General features: G+C 40.1%; 1 protein-coding gene across 1 annotated transcript in view; it reads left to right on the forward strand.

Moving 5' to 3' along the window:
• The window catches only part of LOC131961119 (uncharacterized), a 33,862-nt gene extending 18,439 nt beyond the window's left edge, over window positions 1-15,423 (forward strand). The window contains exons 2-9 of the mRNA XM_059326389.1: window positions 1,702-1,839; window positions 4,003-4,446; window positions 4,577-4,872; window positions 8,719-8,789; window positions 9,103-9,309; window positions 9,390-9,602; window positions 12,992-13,286; window positions 14,382-15,423. Of these exons, the coding sequence (XP_059182372.1) occupies window positions 1,702-1,839; window positions 4,003-4,446; window positions 4,577-4,872; window positions 8,719-8,789; window positions 9,103-9,309; window positions 9,390-9,602; window positions 12,992-13,286; window positions 14,382-15,423 (2,706 nt within the window). The remainder of the gene's footprint in view (window positions 1-1,701; window positions 1,840-4,002; window positions 4,447-4,576; window positions 4,873-8,718; window positions 8,790-9,102; window positions 9,310-9,389; window positions 9,603-12,991; window positions 13,287-14,381) is intronic.
• Window positions 15,424-15,653: the final 230 nt, after the last annotated feature.

Raw genomic sequence — 15,653 nt, forward strand, 5'->3', positions numbered from 1 at the left:
GGCTGCGGCCAAAGGCACAATCAATCAAAAAATATAAATAAATAAAACAATAGGAACTCTTGTTTTGTCTTACCTGCCTCCCGCTGGGTAGCCCGACTGTGCTACTTTTTTATTTTGTATGTACGTATGTATGTATGTACGTATGTATGTATGTATATATATATATATACATATATAAATGTGTGTGTGTGTGTGTGTGTATATATATGTGTGTGTGTGTGTATATGTGTGTGTGTGTGTGTGTGTATATATATATATATATAATTATTTTTAATATTATCTTTTTTATTCATTTACTTAGTTATTTTATTTATTCTTATTTATTTTCTCTTTTTCTTTCCTCTTCCTTCTCTTCTCGCGTTAGTGCTTCCTTCTTGTTTGCCTATTTATTTTCATTGTGTTATACATATAAGTGAGCCATGTTATATATATTTATATATATGTTGTAGCATCTGCCTCTCATCCACATACGCACACACATACGCACATACACTTGTGATGCCTCTGTGCAAATCGTTTACCATTTGTGTTTTTCTTTGTTGTTGTTTGCGCTGTATGTTCAATGTCTCTACTTGTGGTCCACATGGTGTAGTGTATTTGTTCCTCATGTCACCTTGTTTGTTACGTCATTTCACCAATAAAAAAAAAAGAAAAAAGAGAGAGAGAGCTGCTTTCTGTGGTTGTGGCCCTGGTTAGTGGCTGATGAAACCAGGCGGCAATCTCCGTGTCTGAGCAGGGAGGCCAACCAGGAAGTGCCTTAAGCCTGCAATCCACCGAAAATTCCAGCGGGGGGCGCTACGTTTGGCTGCAAAAAAAATCTGCCCATTCATTTCAGTGCAAAATTTGAAAACTTCTCACTTGATTTATTACCTCAGAAAACATTTTCAGGACAACACTATGGTCCCAATCACTAGTTAAAAATGATCTTCAAGACAATTTGATATCAATAGTTCCAATAATGGCCCCATTTAGAGGAAAATAGAAGATGAAGAATCATATGATTTGGGGCGTTTCTAGCCGTCATCAGGAGAGAAGCAGAGCAATGCGTATCCACGGCAATGAGTCAATAAAGTTATATATAACGTTATGTAGATATATAAGAGGACATTTACTGATTTGGTCTCATAACTTTGACCCTTTCACACTGTATTTTAACTGAATGACAGTTTATTTGAACGTTTTGTTCGGTAAAAATGTCTTGTTCAGTGTTTGGTTGGACTAACAGACACTCCAAGGAGTCGCTGCTCAGTTTTCTGAGGTCAGTAACATACATTTTGTTTTTGTTTTTTGCTAGCCAAAACTAACATCCCAGTTAATGCTCCAATTGATGCTAACATGAATTAGCAGCGGCTTCTCTCAGTCGGGTTGCCGGTGTAGAGAGGTGTGTAGTCAGTGTCGTCAGATCCCTCGCGCTCCGCCACAGTCCAAATATGGTCTGTTCCACGTATTGGAAACAAGATGGCTTCCAACGGGCAGTCCACAAACCAATGGGTGACGTCACGGTGACTACGTCCATTATTTATATACAGTCTATGGATGAAACAAATGAATTACCTTGGTGACTGGATTTAGTTAAGTCTTAATGATCAAAAGCCAGGAATGTGCTCTATCAAAGAGAATTTCATAATGAAGTTAGAAAGCTATGAAATAATGTGGTTCTGCACAACAAGGTGACTTTTGTTTTTGTTTATTCATTACCAGAGGAAGTGGCCACTGTGTAACGCTACAGCCATAGATGAAGGGGATCATGTTTGTACAAGAAAGGAGTTTGCTGCCATTTTTCTCTTTCTGACTATCTTTGTCTTCACCCTTCTGCTACGTAACACAGACGTTCTGAAGGTAAGAACTTGGTTTTAATGGGATTGTTTAAAGTGTTTATTTTCAGTCAGGTTACTGACTGAATATATTGTTTTCAAACACAATGTGGCTCAGAAACAGTAATGTTCTAGCAGTAATATAACATAATATATCCCAAAAAATGTATTACAGCAAACAAGACTTAAAAACACAGTCAAAAATACCTTTTAAATTTAATACTGCCATGTGCAAATACATTTTGTCCATTTGGACATACCACATATGAGCGCTAGTGGTGGGAACGTCAGTTCTTTTCAGTGTACTGAATATTTAGAATCCGTTGTTTAAAAAAAGAAATATAAAAGATTAGAAGAGACTGTATCAGTACTCACTGAACTGAAACACGGCCAAGTGCCCCGTTCTGCTTGCTAACGGCCATACATGAAAAAGCCAATGAGCAGAGAATTAAGTGGGATGAAGCTGGGGGGTGTTTCAAATCATTGAACTCCTTGGCAATATCTTTACAGTATAATCTCACTTCGTTTTTCTGATAGACAGGAAGTCTCTTTTCATCCTTTCAAAATAAAAGCATCCATTATCAAAAAAGGCAACTCTCACAGGGCTCCAGTTTACTGTACCAGTACTTCAGTGAACTGAATGGTGGTCGCAGTACGTTCTTTGAACGTCTCACTGAGTGAGACAGAGAGCGAATCAGGAATCTCCTTAACTGCACTAGTACTTCAGTTCATGAACTGAAACACTGACAGGGAATGACAGTTTCTTTGAGAGGGGCGAGACTCTCTGGGGCAGAAGGTGGCAGTAGTGCACCTATTGTTGGTTGCCAACCGTAGGTAAAACACAGAAAGAATAAAAGTAAAACAGAAGAGGTCTGAAGTGAGGGGCGGACTTACGGTCTGGAGAGAGAGACACACGAGACAGGACGGGAGTTGAGAAAAGAACAAAACTTTTCAGGCTTTGTGTTAACAAAGGATTCTGCCCAAAGAAACAAAACAGTCCTTGCTGTGGAACACAACCTGGGTTTGTTTGACAATCTTTTGCTTGTTTTTTAACCTTTATTTAACCAAGAATTAATCCATTCAGATCAGAAATTTCTTTCACCAGCATGTCATAAAACAAAGATTAAAACTGTATACAAAACAACAAACAAGACAAAGCAGCAATATGGAGAAAAATACAAAATAATTATTTCCGACGCCATCACTGCCTATCATTTTTCCAACCAACTTTAGATTAAACCACAGCCATGGCAGTAAACAAAAGCCTCGACTGCATTGGTGAAGTTACTGTTTATTAGACCACAGTTAGTTAGCTAGCTTGCTAATTGCACCATGCTTTTGTGCTACACCAGACAATAAATGAGATGAACAAAGTTGTTGCTTTTGGACATTTTGACAATAGTGTTGATGAAGTGGTTAATATCTAAGTAATTTGTTAAGCTCTTAGCAACATTGCTAGCTAGCATTTTGTAAATGTGCAGTCTACCTCCTGGAGGTATTACTCCAAAAAGAATCGCTAACACAAACATCACCCGTCTGCGCCATGGCTGCTGACAGTCCTGGGATCTCCAAATTACCGCTACCTTCACCACCAGAAATTCTCCACAGTCTGCTCTCAAACAAGCAGAGAGAGGTTTGTTTTAACTTCCAGGGCAGTTGCAGCTCAGCTCAGCTGTCAGTCAAAACACATTAGCCAATAGGAATGCACCCAGAAAAATATAACTGATATTTTGATTAATATTTTTTGTTTGAATTTGAAGTGTTGTTTGAACATTTTGGCACAAATCTAACTCCATATATATCCCCTTTAAATCTTCATTACGTGAATGATACTGTATGTGCATAGTAGTTCCACATTGCACATGTGTTATAAAAGGTGTATTTACAGTGTATGTATGCATTTATTAGTGGAAAGTTGTGTTAAATATCAGTTTTCATTATAGCTAACTGAATACAGATTTGTATTTGCACATCTGAAGGACGTCCAGCAGATGGCACTGGTCATTTTGAAAAGATTTAATAGTCAATTCCAGAGCCCTATATAAACAGTATATAACAGTCCATACCTCCAGCACCACATACCAACCCACTGCTCATGCAGCCTGTGTGTCCTGGTCGTAAGGGGCCACAAACCCATTTTGTGCTTTTCTTTTCTTTTTTCCATCTGTCTCTCTCCATCTCCTCCTAGTTTCACTATAAAGTGAACTCCACCATCATCGTCCCAAAAGTTTCCTCTGAGCCTGACATGCATCACAGCTTCTGCACCTTCCAGCCACGATTACCTGAGGATGCTCTGGAGGAATTCCTCCTACTAGACTCCATTGCTTGGCCTGAAGCTCCGCCTCTCTCAGATCCTCTTTCCCTGAATCAGACCAGTGATCCAGCTCACAGCACCTTCACCATTCTCCCAAGGAGGACAGGAGGACAGTGGCATGTCTGCGATCAGCTGGAGATTATTATCAAAATGTCTGATTTCCATGGCCGTCCCAAGAAGTCTGGGGGAGACTTCTTACTCGCCCGCCTGCACAATCAGAGGCTTGGTACAGGTGTGGTTGGGCAGGTGGTGGATCATCTCAATGGCAGCTACTCTGCTGTTTTCTCTTTACTCTGGGAAGGAGACGCACAGGTTGAGGTGATGCTAAAAACCATCATGTTAAATGGGGTTAACCTGTAGATGTTTTTAGTCTTACCTGTTGCTATGCCTGAACGCAGTGTCTCATTTCTAGCCACTGATCTTAATCTTTTGTTCTCTATTCAATCAGGTGACCCTGGTTCACTCTAGTGAGGCTATTCAAGTGGTGAAGAGACTGAACAATGACCAGCCTGACAGGATTATGTTCAAGAGTGTCTTCCGCTCAGGCTCACTTTCTGAAACTACTTTCTGTAACATGTGCCTACGTCCAACCAAGCAGCCGCTGTGCAACTACACTGACCTCCGTACAGGCGAACCTTGGTTCTGTCACAAGCCAAAAAAGTTAAGCTGTGATGCCAGGATCAGCCACAGATTTGGCTATTTTAAAAAAAACATTCGGGCCAGTGAGGATAAGCTCATTCAAAGGTAAGGGAGCAGAGAGACAGGACTGACATTGAAAAATCCCAAATACATCAGTGTCGGTCTAAATGTTGTCTGATGAAAACTTTTTTTACAGAATATAATGCAGAAAAATATGCTTGGGTAATTTAGAAGTACTGTCATCACATCGTTCTTAAAGCATGGCGTGCTTTAACTTATTGGCAAGCAGCACAGAATTAGAGACAAAATGCTGCTCTTGCTCGTGATGTCAACCCTAAAATATCATTAAACGCAACCGACAAGAGTTTAAGTCTTGGGGCAGCACAACAAGTTATAGAACACCTTTTCAATATGATAGTGTTAGCAAGCACTGGACTATTGCACATCTAGTATATCCAGCAACTTCACAGTTATGCTGTGTTTATACCGGCTATGTCCATTATTCATTAAAGTTTTAGCTTTAGTTTGGTCTCCATTGACTTCTTAGGGATCGTTTAGCTTCTAAATGCTCTGCGATGTAAACCTGCTAACTTTCTCTGTTTGTCGGTAGCTTTTTTGAAAATAATTGCCTGCTGTGTTGAACTGACCTTGATCCTCGCCCTAATGATACCTTGCATGAGTTTTTTGGCACAACTTCTGGCTGGCACTTGCACAATTTGTTATTTTATTAGCCCTGCTGCAACAAACTGAAGAAAAATAGCAGTCTATTTGCTGCCAGTTTGCACCAAACAGTATCAGTTTTAGTGTTCGCTATTTTGTATAACTTGCAGTCAGACAGCAACTGAAGTTGTTATATTCATCTATGCCAAGACTCCAGATTCTATTAAAAAAAATGATTTTTTTTCCCTGACAGAACACAGGAGATGAACGTCATAATGGAGTCTGGTGGTTTGGAAAAAAAGCAAAGATGGATATGATGGCTAGTGTGCTATGATATTGATTTATTAGGTTGGCCTTTTAATGTTTTTATGCTTAACAATGTTTAGCTGTACACAGCATTACATTACTTCGGCTTCTCCAGTAGGTAATACACTGACTTTGTATAATAAATCATTTATACAACCACAAAACAAAAACCCAAACTATCATTCTAAATTTCATTTTAAAAAACGGAACAGTATTTGTCAAATTGAAGGCTAGTTACTTTAGCCAGAGGCAGCTACTGGGACTTACTAGCTTACTGCTGCTTCCACTAACTTACCAGAAGTCACGTTCAATCATTTCAACAGTAGCTCCCCGAGAATATATCGGATATAATATGTTAATGTACGGTGGCCCTGAGAGCTCACATTGTGTCCATATCATAGCATGCTATCGATCGAGCCGCTAATGTTAGCACGCTAGCACTAGCACGCATGTGCATCACTTTTAAGTGTCCTCTGGAAACACTTCTGTTGTGTTGTGGTATATATGCAGCGCTTTTTCTTATTAGGGCCTTGGGGCAATCGCACCGAGCACTACTGTTATACTGTGGATTTCTTCTTATTCCTCTTCCGGACGCAATTTCGTCCCGCTACTAGTCTCTAGTTTCCTCTGGTGGAAATTTTGAAAGGGCCACGGGGGCTTCTGCCGGTGTGTGTACACTATGATGAGATTCTTCAGAGATTTCAAACAATTAATACTAGTAATGTTATGATACTATTCCTCTTAAAGTATTTATTTATACAGCAACCTATGCCCTTTAACCTCAAAATGTGTGTGTGTGAAACATTTGTATCTGGAGGAGTGTGGACAAATTATATATCAAAACGTGCGGTTTGATCGGGATCGGTGTGCTATTACTTTTCTCTACGGAATATGAATTTTTCGCGACGTAAGTCGCGAAAAACTGCCCAAAATTTTGCATTGAAATGAATGGGACGGCCGAAAGAAAATGAGCAAAAAAGAACATTAATTGAAGATTTTTAAAAGTCTACTTCTCCGGCATAATTTCACCGAGAGACTCCATTTAAACTTTAAACAGTAGACACAAGTCTTGTGTATTGGTGGATTACTTTGTGTTTCGATAGGTCATATAGTTTTTTATCAATCCCTGTTCAATGACCATGATCATTTTTGGAGAAATTCTGAGATTATAATGGGTGTGTATTGCACGGAATGTTCGTGTCAGAGTGTGTGATGTCATCGCTCAGAGTGTAGAGGGAGAGGTTAAACTGTCAAAAAATTTATTTGAAAACTGCACCCCAGGCCGCAAATTCCATTCTACAGAAATAATTTATACATAGAAATGTAGGAAAATTTGTCTTCTCACTCACAATCCTCTGGTAATCCTCTGGTTATAGTTTGGGCGTACGACGCAAAGATGCGCCACCAAAACCACCAACAGCCTCATTGGGTCCCATATTAAAAACGCAGGAAGATTTCGGAAAAAGTGAGATTTAACTGTTTTTTTAGATCGCTCTAACAAAGCAATTTTTTCATTTTTCTTTAAAAAAAACATATGTAGAGGTTCAGGAAGAACTCAGGACGCTCAAAGTGAAGTCGGATCAATGATAGGTATTATGGTTTTGCCAAAAATGCTTTCTGTTCGAGGCCAGAAATTTCACTCTGCCCACCTCTGGCTGCTTTCACTCTGCCAGAAGATTCCACAGCTGTTAATTCCGTTGATTGCTCTGCTCTGATTGGTCGACCCCACGCTTTGATGTTGTGATTACAGTTACAGATACACGCACGCACACACACACACACACACACACACTGGTCATTTAATGTAATAACAGTTAAAGATACACGCACACACACACACACACTGGTCATTTAATGTAATAACAGTTAAAGATACACGCACGCACACACACACTGGTCATTTAATGTAATAACAGTTAAAGATACACGCACGCACACACACACTGGTCATTTAATGTAATATCAGTTAAAGATACACGCACGCACACACACACTGGTCATTTAATGTAATAACAGTTAAAGATACACGCACGCACACACACACTGGTCATTTAATGTAATAACAGTTAAAGATACACGCACGCACACACACACTGGTCATTTAATGTAATATCAGTTAAAGATACACGCACGCACACACACACACTGGTCATTTAATGTAATAACAGTTAAAGATACACGCACGCACAGACACACACACACACATATGCGCGCGTAAGCGCGCACACTCCTCCAGATACAAATGTTTCACACACACACATTTTGAGGTTAAAGGGCATAGGTTGCTGTATAAATAAATACTTGAAGAGGAATAGTATCATAACATTACTAGTATTAATTGTTTGAAATCTCTGAAGAATCTCATCATAGTGTACACACACCGGCAGTAGCCCCCGTGGCCCTTTCAAAATTTCCACCAGAGGAAATTTTCTAGTTGTGTTGTGTTGTGGTCTTTGCAGCAAGTTTTCTAAATTATGTGCTTGTGTTGTCAAATTGATGAAGATGTTTTCTTAATTTGCCTGTGTTTTGTGTATTTGCATGTGTTTTCTTAAGTTGCAGCGCTGTGAGCTCTCAGGGCCACCATAAGTGAGACCACTGAAACTCTATCAAAGAGTAGTGGGGGCAAGTAATGGAGCATAAAACCCAAATTATGGGCTAAAAGATGGTATAATGTTCTGTGGAAGTTAAGGGGAGCTGTAAAGTTAGGTGACATGATGTGAGCGTTCCTCACCATTTACGTCACCTTAAACATTAAACATAGTCATTTTACTGACTGTTTATGTGGAAATCTAAATCAGTGCAGCTTTAATTAAAAAAGGGAAGTTATGTGAATTAATTTTCAAGTACTTGTTCCCATTTAAGTGCTTGGTTTTTCTAGTTTAAACTCATTAAATGATTCTGAAGATTTGCCCTCCTTATGATGTTAATGTTGTTGCCAACTTGGAGAATATTTATTTTTATTAATATGTGTGCTTTCCTTTTCAGTGGTGTTAACATGAAAGTCTCAATTCTGGTTTTGGGACCTGCCAATGTCACTGTACTGCCAAAAAAAGAAGGTAAATTAAGATTTTAATAACTGCCATCCTTGATTCAAATTTGAATACGCTGCAAACAAATTAAAACTGGAAAAAATTGGTAAAAAACAACTTCTGAGTAGCATTCTCTTATAAAGAGATGTATTCATCCCAATTTGGGAGTATGGAGCACAAGGCTAAAAGTTAACGAACCTGGAATCAGCTGTTAAAGCTGAACCTAGTCTCACAGGAGAGAGGTTAGTCCATAAGAGATTCAGACATCATTTTATGTATTGGTTTGGTCTCTTTATGTTGACAAAAACATTAATTGACTTCACCTTTAACTCCCTCTCAGATCAATCAAAGGTACAGAGCAGCGTTGTGTCATCTGGACCCTCTGGCTATTACTACCAGGGTGTGTGGCGAGCACTAGGTGGCACCAAAGTTCACCAGTTCAACAGCGCCTCTGTTATCAGTCAGTGCCTGAAAGGCAAAGTGCTCCACATGTATGGAGACTCCACCATCAGGCAGTGGTTTGAATACCTCAACGCAGAACTACCAGGTATCTAATCCACAGGGATTAATGGTAAAACCTTCATTTGAAATCTGCAGCTTCATCTGTTGTCTCTGTAATACTTTCAGATCTTAAGGAGTTTAACCTGCACAGCCCAAAGCAAGTTGGACCTTTCATGGCTTTAGACTATGCAAACAACATCTTGGTGACGTATCGCTGTCATGGTCCTCCGATACGCTTTGGCCCAGTCCAAACCAGTCAGCTTCGTTATATTGCCAATGAACTGGATGGTGTAACTGGAGGCACCAACACTGTCAGATTCTCCGGGTTCAAAAACTCATGTCCCTGAATACAAACAGACGGGTTTCAGTTCGTGAAGTCTGAACCCCGTCTCTCCCCCTACGAACCCATTAAAAACCTTACAATTGTTTACAAAACATGCTGGTCAACCCCTTCCAGGAAGTTCCGCCCTCCTCACCCGCCGATTCGCCAGTCCCAATCAACACAACGGCACGTCATGCCACCTGGAACAATCTTGCTGCCGGAACCAGGCCTTGCCTTGGCCTACTAACAAACTTTGTTAGGACAAACATTCTACCTTGTTATGACTTACAGAGATCCTTCACACGGGACTCCCATCCGGCCTTCTGTGGTCACCACTCTTGTTCTTGTTTTTTACCATGTTGTGTTGTTTTTAGCATGTTGTCTTGTTTTTAAAGATGTTTTAAATTTTAGGCTTTGTAAGGTGACCTTGGGTGACATGAAAGACGCCTATAAATTAAATAGTATTATTATTATTATTATGCAGTGCTTGAATCAGACTGACACAGCTCTTGCAGCACGCAACCAAATTCTATTGGCCAGTTACCAATGACAACACCTTATAAAAATTCAAAGAATTTTAATCAGATCCACCCTAGACACCTGTAAATAACAGGCGTGGTTTCTGAAATGAGACAACATGGCAATAGGTAGCACAATTCTGTCCTCAAATGACAACAGAAAAAAACTGAAAGACTCCAAATAACATTTCATTTCAGTTAAAACAACTTTTAAAATGGGTTTCAATTAAGAAACATAGCTTAATAAATATGGCATTGTCCTAAAAACAATAGTACATAGAGTAATGTGCAAAAGTTTTAGGCAGGTGTGAAAATGCTGTAAAATAAGAAAGCTTTAAAAAATAGAAATGTTACAAGAGGGGGCAGCCCTTTTATTAGATCACAGGTAAAGTTATGCAGTGCTTGAATCAGACTGACACAGCTCTTGCAGCACGCAACCAAATTCTATTGGCCAGTTACCAATGACAACCACTTATAATTATTCAAAGAACATGGTTTACTTCTTCTTTTGTTGTAACTGTATTTTAATCGGATCCACCCTAGACACCTGTAAATAACAGGCGTGGTTGCTGAAATGAGACAACATGGCAATAGGTAGCACAATTCTGTCCTCAAATGACAACAGAAAAAAACTGAAAGACTCCAAATAACATTTCATTTCAGTTAAAACAACTTTTAAAATGGGTTTCAATTAAGAAACATAGCTTAATAAATATGGCATTGTCCTAAAAACAATAGTACATAGAGTAATGTGCAAAAGTTTTAGGCAGGTGTGAAAATGCTGTAAAATAAGAAAGCTTTAAAAAATAGAAATGTTACAAGAGGGGGCAGCCATCGTTCTCCAGCAGAGAACGATGTCGCAGATCGTTGATGGGGAATGAAGAGCAGGAAGCGTCCAAGTTCTCAGTTTAACATAGTTTTATTACAATATGTCAAAAAATTTGCATTTTACAGAGATTCTCCGGGTTCAAAAACTCATGTCCCTGAATACAAACAGACGGGTTTCAGTTTGTGAAGTCTGAACCCCGTCTCTCTCCCTACGAACCCATTAAAAACCTTACAATTGTTTACAAAACATGCTGGTCAACCCCTTCCAGGAAGTTCCGCCCTCCTCACCCGCCGATTCGCCAGTCCCAATCAACACAACGGCACGTCATGCCACCTGGAACAATCTTGCTGCCGGAACCAGGCCTTGCCTTGACCTACTAACAAACTTTGTTAGGACAAACATTCTACCTTGTTATGACTTACAGAGATCCTTCACACGGGACTCCCATCCGGCCTTCTGTGGTCACCACTCTCTCCAGACACACATACCCACACACTCACAAATGCACACACGCACAGTAAAAATTGTGCACCAATACATCTGGATGTCATTCTTTGTGATTTATAGAATCTTAGTCAGTTTAAGCCAATGATATATATGTCATCAAAGTAATCACAGTTTCTAAATCAACATTAACACACAAACATAATCATTGTATCAAAATCATATTGCCTGATTTAATATAAATGCATAGAGAGAGATATTACACTCAAGGTTTGACCTTTGATAGTGACCTGCGTCACTCACAGAGACAGAGAACAGAGACAGACAACAGGGACAGACACCAGGGAGTCAAACATTATTATTATTATTTTAACAATAATAAGTTGGACTGGTCCCTAAACACAGACGCTCTCTACAAAAAGGAAGCTCAGATCTCTGGACATCTGTAGTAAGATGCTGCAGGTGTTTTATCAGTCTGTGGTGGTAGCGTGTTGTTTTATGCTGGGCTTACACCAAACGATTTTCACAGTCCCAGACTAAAAACTGAAAGTCTTTAGTAAATCTAGGAGTTTACTGGAGTCACAGCGCACTCCCGTCATCTCGATCGTTAAGTGTAAGGTAGTAATCGGCGCTGTTTCATATCAGTCTTTTCCTAGTCTTGGGTTTGGATCATATCAAACGTGTTTGATATTATCGCAAGTCGCAGTGACGTAACAACACAATCAACAACCATAGATGAGCGGGGGAAAGGTCCCCGGTTCCAGACCGGCCAGTAAAACATCTAAAAATGAATGAAAAATTAAAAAGTAACATCACAAAAAATGCTAGTAAGCTCAGTCCTAAATAAAAATATAGTGATGTAATATATTTACGGCCACAAGCGGGATTTTGCAGGTGCTGTTTCTTAGTAAAGAGAACAGTAAAAGTAGCCTAAATGTAGGCCTATACATCAGGGCCGGCCCGTGGCATAGGCCGTATAGGCAAATGCTAAGGGCGCCGTCCATCAGGGGGCGCCACGCCAGCGCCACAAATGGGGGAAAAAAAAAAAAAGAAAAAAAAAAAAATTATAACTAGTTGGTACTATTATTTCTTAATACAAAAAAGAATCCCACATTAATATAAATGAAAAGCAAAGCCTATTTAATAGAAATAATATAATCTGTTTGAAATGTTATGACATTACATCACCATCGCGCGCCCCCCGCCCCCGCCCCCCTTCCTTACACGCTCGGCTCAACACAAGATGTCAAGATGTCAAAACGGACAAAACTGTCAGGTGCGCAAGGAAGAAATTGCCTTCTGGTAAGCTAACTTTTACCCCTTTATATATTATAGTTTAAGCCTAGTTGTTAAAGTGCACATCATTAATGTTAATTAAGCAATATCACATGAGAGGGAATGCTGTTTTGAATATCAACACTGCTGTGATTCGGTCAAAGATAATCATAACATAACATGATATTCAGTATTTCACTGTAATGGTTAACATCATACATATCTCTTTGGTTTTTCATTTATATTATATCATTTCATATTATTTCATTTTATTCCTGGAATTACATGTTTTTATTATTAGACTGTAATACTCAATGGTGTCACATACTCCTCTCTTCAGATGCGCTGTTGAAATTTCTAAATCCAACCCCTGGGCCATCTACCAAATCTACTGCTGTTGCCTCCACCTCATCAGCAGAACCAAGCAGTGATGCAGCAGCATCAAGCAGTCCTCCCATTGCCTCCACCTCATCAGCAGAACCAAGCAGTGATGCAGCAGCATCAAGCAGTCCTCCCATTGCCTCCACCTCATCAGCAGAACCAAGCAGTGATGCAGCAGCATCAAGCGGTCCTCCTGCTGCACCAATAGACCCTGCTGACTGGCCTTCTGCTTTAACTGAAAAGGTACGAACAGAGTTAGTTCACAGAGGTCCATTTGTAATTGAAAGTGGCTTCACATTCCCAAAACAGAAAGATGGAAGAAGGTGTCAGCATGATTATTTTAACAGACTCTTAATCAATGGGGAAAAGGTGAGAAGAACCTGGCTTATGTACTCGAAAAAAGAGGATAGCTTGCACTGCTTCTGCTGCAAAATGTTCTCCAAGAGAGAGTATAAACTGATTAGGGAAGGTCTAAAGGACTGGAAAAATGCAAGTCACTTGCTGAAGGTCCATGAGGATAGCCAGGAGCATAATGCTCACATGGCAACATGGAAGGACTTGTAGGTCCGTTTTGCTAAAGGACTCACTATAGATAAACAAGAGATGGCACTTGCTGAGGCTGAGAGAAAAAGGTGGCGTGAAGTTCTACATCGTTTGGTGGCAATAATTCAGTCCTTAGCTGAAAGAAACCTGGCTTTCAGGGGGTCTACAGACACACTAAATAAACCAGACAATGGCAATTTTCTAAAAGAGGTGGAGCTCATGGCTAAATTTGATCCAGTGATGAAGCAGCATGTCAGTAGGGTCGAAAGTGGAGCTGGCAGTCACGTACATTATCTGGGAAAAACAATCCAAAATGAACTGATTGACTCCATCAGTTCAAGAATAATAAAAAGCATTGTGGAAGAGATCAAAACATCAAAGTATTTCTCCATCATTTTAGATTGCACCCCTGATCTGAGTCATAAGGAACAGCTGTCTGTCATAGTCAGGTTAGTGTCACAAGAAGACACACCACAAGTTAAAGAGCATTTCCTGGGCTTTCTTGTTGCAGAGGAGTCAACAGGAGATCATTTGTCAACTCTCATCCTAAAACGATTAGAGGAGCTTAACATTCCTTTTGAAGACTGCAGAGGACAGTCCTATGACAATGGGGCCAACATGAAGGGAAAAAATAAAGGTGTTCAGGCAAGGTTGCTTCAGCTAAACTCAAGAGCTTTCTTTGTACCATGTGGTGCCCACACTTTAAATCTGGTAGTAGCTGATGCTGCAAAAAGCTCACCAGATGCCCTTGGCTACTTTGGGCATTTAACAAAGCTTTTCAAGCTCTTCTCAGCCTCCACCCATAGGTGGAGTGTCCTCCTGAAACACGTTAAAACCACTTTGAAATCATGGGCTGAGACCAGATGGGAAAGCAGGATAAAAAGCATTGAGGCAGTCAGGTATCAGGCTGGGCAAGTCAGAGAGGCTCTTCTGGAGGTGAGGGAAACAACAAAAGACCCTGTGGTGAGGGTTGAAGCCCAGTCTTTGGCTGAGGAGATTGGATCGTATCGTTTTTGCATTTGTACAGCCATCTGGTATGACATTCTTAGCAAGATCCAGCATGTGAGCAAACTCATGCAGTCGCCCTCCATGCAGCTAGATGTGGCTGTCGACTTGCTGAAGAAGACCAAAGATTCCCTCACCAGCTACAGAAACACTGGATTTTCTGATGCGCAGACAACGGCAAAGGAGATGTGTGAAGAAATGAATGTGGAGGCTGAACTCAAACAAAAGCGACTGAGAGCCACCAAAAGGCACTTTGGTTATGAGTCTCCAGATGAGCCCATACAAGATGCACTTAAAAAAATGGAAACCACATTTTTTTATGTGGTAGTGGATACAGCCACCTCTTCTCTTGATGAAAGATTTCAGAACCTTGGAGAGGTAAATGACAAGTTTGGTGTACTCCTCAATTTCCACAACTTGCAAAAAGAAGAGCTGCTACAGCAGTGCAAAACCCTGAGTACTACTCTGACCCATGACAGCCAGCCGGACATTAATGGCACAGAACTTGCAATGGAAATGCAGAATTTCCCACCATTGCCATCAAAGAACATTACACACATGGAGCTCTTGACCTTCCTGCATGAGAAGAAGCTGGCAGAAATTTACCCCAACATGTGGATTGCTCTCAGAATCTCTGCCACTCTTCCTGTCACAGTGGCTGCTGCTGAAAGAAGCTTCTCTAAGCTCAAACTCATTAAAACTTACCTGAGATCTACTATGATGCAAGAACGTCTCAGTGGACTTTCCATTATAAGCATCAATCATGTGGTCTCAAATCAGCTGTCATATGATGATGTTGTTGATGACTTTGCTGCAAGAAAAACTAGGAGAGTAAGGCTGTAGCAGGTGATGTGAGGTTGATGAGGGGGTGGTGTACAGTAATTTGTAAGTCATTCTAGTTAATGCAGTATTAAAAAGCACAACTAGAGAACTCTGTAGGATCCCCTTTTTTGTAATATAGTTGTTAGTCATTACTGGTTTCTTTAATATCTTGTTTTGTGCAGTGCCTTATTTATATTGTATTTTTAATTTGTTTTATGTAACTTATTGACATGTTTTATTTTGTGTTTAGT

Source organism: Centropristis striata, chromosome 22 (assembly GCF_030273125.1).
Source record: "Centropristis striata isolate RG_2023a ecotype Rhode Island chromosome 22, C.striata_1.0, whole genome shotgun sequence".
Classification (NCBI taxonomy): Eukaryota; Metazoa; Chordata; class Actinopteri; order Perciformes; family Serranidae; genus Centropristis; species Centropristis striata.